Source organism: Trichechus manatus, unplaced genomic scaffold (genome assembly GCF_000243295.1).
Source record: "Trichechus manatus latirostris isolate Lorelei unplaced genomic scaffold, TriManLat1.0 scaffold00010, whole genome shotgun sequence".
NCBI classification, from domain to species: Eukaryota; Metazoa; Chordata; class Mammalia; order Sirenia; family Trichechidae; genus Trichechus; species Trichechus manatus.
In genome coordinates, this window is record NW_004443946.1 from 27,146,234 (window position 1) to 27,153,971 (window position 7,738).

General features: G+C 49.9%; 1 protein-coding gene across 1 annotated transcript; it reads left to right on the forward strand.

Moving 5' to 3' along the window:
• Positions 1–1,727: 1,727 nt before the first annotated feature.
• Positions 1,728–3,839, forward strand: VRTN (vertebrae development associated). Its single transcript, XM_004371036.1, has one exon. It carries the CDS (start codon positions 1,728–1,730, stop codon positions 3,837–3,839), a length of 2,112 nt encoding a protein of 703 aa, XP_004371093.1.
• Positions 3,840–7,738: the final 3,899 nt, after the last annotated feature.

Sequence of the window (7,738 nt, forward strand, 5' to 3'; positions counted from 1 at the left end):
CTCACCTGTAGTGGATACAGGCTTTCCAGAGTTATAATTCTCAAATGAAACGTCAAAATTTATCATGGGCAGTAAAGATTGTCAGCAGTTTTCTTTGAAGTGACTGGCTTACTGCATTCATTTTTGAGAATATGTCTACCAAATATACCCAAGTCTAAATGACCAGTGTCTGTTAGTCTTTCAAGTAAAAATCATATTCCATGAAAAGAAAAGCAGCTAGTCCATCACTCAACCCAAACAATCTCACAAGTGAGACAATCATACTTTAGTATGCAGTGGAGTGCTCCATGAGTACTCCCCATTTTATCCATCCAAATATTGAGAACACTGATTTTTAATAAAATGAATAATTTTCACTGCATCATGGACATTCTTACATGAAACTAGCTTTTTTTTTTTTTTTTTTTTAAACTGAGAGTACATGGTGATTCTGGTACAGTTTGATGCCGTTGTCTTGATTTGTGCTAAGGTACCACAGTTTCACTAAATGTCAATACAGGGGAAAAAGCAAATAATATCTTAATATTCTCTTCATATATCTTAGTATTATTATAAGAATAGTTCAATTTGCAGACCCCTGACAAAGTCTCAGGGAACCCTAGGAGTCTGTGCACCATACTTTGAGAATCACTGTTCTAGGGAAACGCAAACCCATTTTGACTAAATATGATTGTAATCCTTTGAACAAGTACAAGAGTACAGCTTTTACAGATATAATATATAATAACTAACACTTCTGTAGTACTTGACTATGTGCCAGGCACTGTTCTGAGGGTGGAGATATATCTCTATATCTCTGGAGCCCTGGTGGCGCAGTGGTTAAGAGCTCGGCTGCCAACCCAAAGGTCAGCACTTCAAATCCACCAGCAGCTTCTTGGAAACTCTATGGGACAGTTCTCTGTCCCGTAGGGTCACTATGAGTCAGAACCGACATGACGGCACCTAACAACAACAATATATCTCCATCCTTTATTTTTATTATCTCATGCCTACCACAACCCTATAAAGTTGTTGCCTTCGAGTCAGCTCTTATTCATGGTGACCTTATGTACAACAGAACAAAACATTGGCAAGTCCTGTGCTCTCTTCATGATCATTGGTATGTTTAAATCCATTGTTGCAGATATTGTGTCAATCTATCTCACTGACAGTTTCCTTCGTTTTTGTTGGCTCTATACTTTATCAAATGTGATGTTGTTTTCTAGCAATTTTTTTCTGATGACGTGTCCAAAGTAGGCAAGTTGAAGTCTCACCAATGTCACTTCTAAGGAACATTCTGGTCATATTTCTTCTAAGACTAATTTTGTTCTTTTGGAAGCCTGTGGTATATTTAATATTCTTTGCCAATACCACAGTTCAAATGCATCAATTCTTCTCCTGTCTTCTTTTTCCTTATCCAACCCTATAAAGTAGATACTTCTACTATTGTCCGCATTTTACAGAAAAGGAATCAGAGGCATAGAGAGGTTAAGTAACTTGCCCAGGGTGACCAAGCTAATGTCAGAGCCAGGATTCAAAGCCAGGCTCCAGAGGCCATACGCTTCATCAGTATGATCGATTAAACACATCCAAAGAGGCAATTAGTTATTATCTCCTAATAACTATTAGGAACGGGAGAGGATAGACATTACCTTTAGGGAGAAGGTGCAGAAGTTAACAGGGCCACCAATGCTGGGTATCGGGTACTTTTGCTCTGACTTCTGTCCTCTACCCTTTGTCCAGGTAGGATGACTTCCCGGGACCAGCTGGTGCAGCAAGTGCTGCAGGAGCTGCAGGAAGCGGTGGAGTCCGAGGGCCTGGAGGGGCTCGTGGGTACCGCCATCGAGGCTAAGCAGGTCTTGTCTTCCTTCACCCTTCCCCAATGCCGGGAGGGGGGCCCCGGCCCGCAGGTGCTGGAGGTGGACTCAGTGGCTCTGAGCCTGTACCCGGAGGACGCTCCGCAGAACATGCTGCCGCTGGTGTGCAAGGGTGAGGGCAGCCTGCTGTTTGAGGCGGCCAGCATGCTGCTGTGGGGCGACGCAGGCCTCAGCCTGGAGCTGCGCGCCCGCACCGTGGTGGAGATGCTGTTGCACAGGCACTACTACCTCCAGGGCATGATCGACTCCAAGGTGATGCTGCAGGCAGTGCGCTACTCTCTGTGCTCCGAGGAGTCGCCCGAGATGACCAGCCTGCCATCTGCCACGCTGGAGGCCATCTTTGATGCGGACGTCAAGGCTACCTGCTTCCCTAGCAGCTTCTCCAATGTGTGGCACCTGTACGCACTTGCCTCTGTGCTTCAGCGCAACATCTACTCGATTTACCCGATGCGCAACCTTAAGATCCGGCCCTACTTTAATCGCGTCATTCGGCCGCGCCGCTGCGACCACACGCCCTCTACGCTGCATATCATGTGGGCGGGCCAGCCCCTCACCAGCCACCTCTTCCGCCACCAGTACTTTGCCCCAGTGGTGGGGCTGGAGGAGGTGGAGGTGGAAAATGCTGCCAACCTGCCCCCGGCCCCGTCAGCCCTGGCCTCACTGCCACCGCCGGCCAAGACTCTGGAGCGGCTCAACCGCGAGCCTGGCCTCAGTTACTCGCACCTCTGTGAGCGTTACAGTGTCACCAAGAGCACCTTCTACCGCTGGCGGCGGCAGTCCCAGGAGCACCGGCAGAAGGTGGCTGCCCGCTTCTCGGCCAAGCACTTCCTGCAGGACAGCTTCCACCGCGGGGGTGTTGTGCCGTTGCAGCAGTTCCTGCAGCGGTTCCCCGAGATCTCCCGCTCCACCTACTACGCCTGGAAGAACGAGCTACTGGGCTCTGGTGCCTGCCAGGCCCTGGCCCCCAGGGAGGCGCTGGCCGTAGAGGAGCTGGAGAAGTTGCCAGAGGAGCAGGGTGCCAAGGGGCTGGGGTGCCCCTCGCTAGCATCAAGCCCTGGAGTGGTCTTAATGCAACGGGCCAAGTTGTACCTGGAGCACTGCATCTCCCTGAACATACTGGTGCCCTATCGCTGCTTCAAGCGCAGGTTCCCCGGCATCTCCCGGTCCACCTACTACAACTGGCGCCGAAAGGCCCTCCGGAGGAACCCCAACTTCAAGCCGACAACGTCCCTCTCGGCAGCCGGGGCTCCTCAAGCAGCCTCCGTTGGGGAAGAGTCTCTGCCTCCCTGGAAGGGTGAGGTTGGAGAGGGAGCAGAGAAAGCAACAGGTGGGGGGCCTTCTGCACCCCGGGAATTCCTGCCCTTGAAAATGCCCCTGTCCCGCTGGCAAAGGCGTCTGCGCAGGGCTGCCCGCAAGCAGGTGCTGAGCGGGCACCTCCCCTTCTGCCGGTTCCGCCTCCGCTACCCTAGCCTGTCACCGTCCACCTTTTGGGTCTGGAAGAGTCTTGCCCGAGGATGGCCCAGAAGCCTGTCCAAACTCCAGAGGGAGGCCCCTGCCTTGGGCAAAGGGGGGGCGCAGGATGCAGAGGGGAAGCCGGAGAAGGAAGCTGACAAGAGCGTGACGGCGGCAACGGCCCCACCCAAGGGGGTCCTACAGGTAGGGGCTTCTCCAGGAGACACTTCGCTGGAGGCTCAGGGAGGGCCTTCCCGAGAGGGGGCCATGGCCCAGGGCCCACCCCACAGTAGGTCCCCATCAAACTACTCTGTGGCAGCAGGTGATAGGGACGGCCAAGTGCTGGTGATGGACATGATTGCCACCACAAAGTTCAAGGCCCAGGCCAAGCTGTTCTTGCAAAAGCGCTTCCAGTCCAAGAGCTTCCCCTCCTACAAGGAGTTCAGCGCCCTCTTTCCCCTCACTGCCCGCTCTACCTACTACATGTGGAAACGGGCCCTCTATGATGGCCTCACCCTGGTCGATGGCTGATGGGGGTGGGGAGGCTTCCTAGATGCTGGGAGGAAGGGGGAGCAGTTGGACTGGGTCCTGGACCTGAGTTGCCTCCTGCCCTGCTAGGATGCCCTTTGCTCTGGCTCCGACAGTGTCTACACTGGATCCAAGGTGTATTTGTGTTGTTTCCTGGCTTCAGGGAACAGAGCCAGAAATCAGCCAGTTGGTCTCCTGCAGAGAGCTACAGGACCAGGAATATTCTCTTTAGTTGGTTTAATTTTAATTTTTATTATTGTGTTTTGGTTTTAGTTTTTTGTTTTGATTTCAGTGGAATGGATGGGCCCCTTGCTGGTGTTTGCAGCTTTATGTACATATGGGGGGGTGGGGTGGGGAGGGATTGGTTAACCGAAGCTGCTTTCTGATCTCCGTGGGGGCAAAAGGAGTATTACTGTGGCCATCTGTCCTGTTGGGCAGAATATATGTCCTCAGTTCCTTTTGCGAGTTGGCGCCCTCCTTACTCAAAGATATTTCCCAAAGGAATATTAGAATCAAGTCTGGGTCAGGTTAGTGGCTTCTGATGCTCAGCCTGAGCAGAAGCAGGAATGTATAGGAAGAACCAAGGATGGCCTCTAAGGGAAGGTTATGGGCCAATCATTGAGATGCAGGCCCTGTTTGGGGGGAGAAGACCCAGAATCTCCTCTTGCTGGTGCCTGACCCATTTGCTGTGGACCCCATAGTCCTCTGTAGTCTGGCTGGCTGTTGGGGACCCTGCCTTTCTGCTGGCCTCTCCCTGGCACCTCTTTGCCCCATCTTCAGAGAAGGGATCACACAATGACCAGGCGGGTGGGAGACTGAACTTGGATTGTCTCAGAATGAAGTTGGAAAACCAAGAAATAAAATAAAGTGACATGGCACGTGCAGCCCTTGGTGTCTGGTGTTTGTTTTGCCAGGATGTGACTGCCCGTTCCCATGTTCCCTGTTGGTTTGATGGAATTGAAAGTGACCATTTCTCTCTCTTGATGGAACTCTCTCAGGTCCAGGGCTTGGGGGATGGAAGGAGGTACCTGATACCCTGGGGACTCTGCTTAGAGTTAGATCTGAAAGTGATCTTGGTGCTTCCAGCCGGGAGTGGGGCTGTGGCTGCCTGGAAGACACCTCCCAGCAGTTGGAGAAACCTGGCATTTTACGTGTACTCAGAGCCCAGGCCAGCACTCAATCTGAATCATCGTTGGATTTTCCAACTCTAATGAGGTCCACCTGAGTCTGGCCTACTTTTCCATCTCATTTCTCCCCACTGACCCCCGACACTGCCCTTCCATCCAGACTTTGTTCCTACCTGCTCTTCCCTTAAACCTGTAAACCACTGCACCACAAGTGCTCTGGTTAAGAGCTTGGCTGCTCACCAAAGGGTCAGCAGTTCGAATCCACCAGCCACTTCTTGGAAACCCTATGGGGCAGTTCCTATAGGGTCACTATGAGTCGGAATTGACTCAACAGCAACAGATTTGGTTTTGGTTGAGCTCTTAACCACTGCACCGTCAGGTCTCCACTCTTCCCTTGCCATGGCGCTAACCGGGTCGCTTTGTCATTGCTTTTCTCACTGCACTGAGCTCTGTGAGGCAGGATGTGTACCTTGGTCTCCACTGAATCCTCAGCAATGGGCACAGTGTAGTCATCCAGTAGTCCCTTAACCTTTGGTGAAGGGATGGACAGGATGTTCTATCTGGCTTAATTGTTCTGCAATAGCCACCTACAACCAGCAGGTGGCAGTCTGGTGCAGCAAGAGACAAGCCTCTGGGTTTCAAGTAGTCACAGCCCTTTATGGCTGGTCCTCACTTCCCTTGCTACCTTGGCCCTCAGGGAATGGCACCTGCTCCCTTCCTGAAGACTACCCTGGTGGGCTCTGGATTCTCCTGTTTATTTCCTTCCTTGTGCTCTCAGACAAGAGCAGGTCTTCTGATGTGTAGAACAGTGTCCACAGTAGAGTCTAAAACCACTTGGATCGCACTTAGATCTCCTTCAGGGAGCTCAGTAGGACTGTGGATTCCAGGGCCCCATCCAGACCTGCTGATTCCAACCTGAGATGTTGGAGAGGCAGTGTATGCACATGGGTAAGTTATTTAACCTCGCTGTGCCTCATTTTTGCATCTGTAAAATGGGATTGGAAACCCTGGTGGTGTAGTGGTTAAGTGCTACAGCTGCTAACTAAAAGGTCAGCAGCTTGAATCTACCAGGCGCTCCTTGGAAACTCTGTGGGGCAGTTCTACTCTGTCCTGTAGGGTCTCTATGAGTCCGAATCAACTCGACGACGAGTTTGGTTTTTTTTTCAAATGGGATTACAATAATGCCTATAGTATAGTACCTTGCACATGGTAGGTGCTAGATGAACATTTACTATTAATTATTAACAATGACGTCTGGTTTGAGAACCACTGGGAGTCTAATTCCTGTTTACTAGGAGGAAGCTGATGGCCAAGGAGACTTGCTCAAGGTTACCCTCCAGGTTAGACAGTCCTGTACCAAGACTGAAAGGCCTTTTTGTAGGATGCCAGCACTGAACCCCAAGCCCATAGGGAGATATTTTAACTTCTGTTGGGAAAATTATAAAAATGGTATGTCAGTATTTATTGATTTGGTTAAATTATTCTTGTACAGAAAAGCTGTTTCCTTTATAATCTTCTTAGAAAGGCAGGGTTACCTAAGCCTTGACCACATTTGCTAAGAATACTTTGTGCTGATTTTGAAGTGGATACTTTGCTGAAATTATTTCTATTTTTTTGCCCCAATTTCTGTCTTGGATGCAGATGTAGAAAGAAATTCCAGTGAAATGAACAATGTGTGAATAAAGGAAGAAACAGAATGTGTGAGGTTAACTCTGTATCTTCTTCCAACATTCTGTGCAGTTGTAAAGTAAAACAACTCATTCTAAAAATTAAAAATGTAAAAACTTCACTCTAAAAACACAATTTGGTGAAACATGAATAATTTAAAAAAATGATATCTCTATATCCCTCAAAGGTGGAGATCATCTTGTCTACTATGTATGAGGTTGCTCCTCAGATAGTTCTCTGGAGTCCAGCATTCAAGCCCCCGGTATTGCTGGTGGCTCTTTGGCCCTGAGCCCACTGCCCCTCCTAGATGGTCCACCAACACCTCAGTCTCTCCAAGTACCTATCTGGGCTCATTTCCCCACTCCCCACCAACCCATCTTCAAGTTTTTTCATCCTGGTTGCTGCAGCATCAGGTTATCTGTTGAACTGGCCTTAAAGCTGGGAGTCATCCTAGACTTTACTCTCCCCCGCACTTCCATTCCAGTAGGACTCCAGGAAGGAGCCCTGGTGGGCCAATGGTTAAGCACTCAGCTGTTCAAACCCACCAGCTGCTCCATGGGAGAAAGGACCTACTGATCTATTATTCCATTAAAGATTTCAGCCTTGGAAACCCTATGGGGCAATTCTACTCTGTCCTATAGGGTCTGTATGAGTTGTAATCGACTTGATAACCTACAACAACAACAGAAACCTAGGAGGAGTCCCTAGGTGGTGCAAATGGTTATGCGCTCAGCTACTAACTGAGTGGTGTTTTTTTTTTTTTTTTTTTAATTTGAAGAAACATTGCAGGCCTCACATGGTTCCACACTGCTGGGTTATCACAAAGAAGAGAATTTGATGGGCCAGTCCATCCTCATCCTTTCTCCTGAGCACAGGTTTCATGCCAGGTCACATCTGAGGCCATTGGCCAGCCCAAAATCTGGGCTGATTGTCTGCGGCTGAGGTGCTTGGTCAGCCTTGCTCATGAGGGGCCGGGCAGGTATTATAGGCTCCTACCTGGCAACTATGATGGGCTAAGCCCTGTGCTGTAAGCTGAGGATATCGGACCATTTGACCTCCACTCTCGTCCTTGTGAAGGACAGCTGTGGTGTGACACGTAATAGAGAC

Coding starts and splice junctions, on each gene's coding strand:
- VRTN (XM_004371036.1), top strand. CDS start 1,728: ATGACTTCCCGGGACCAGCTGGTGCAGCAAGTGCTGCAGGAGCTGCAG.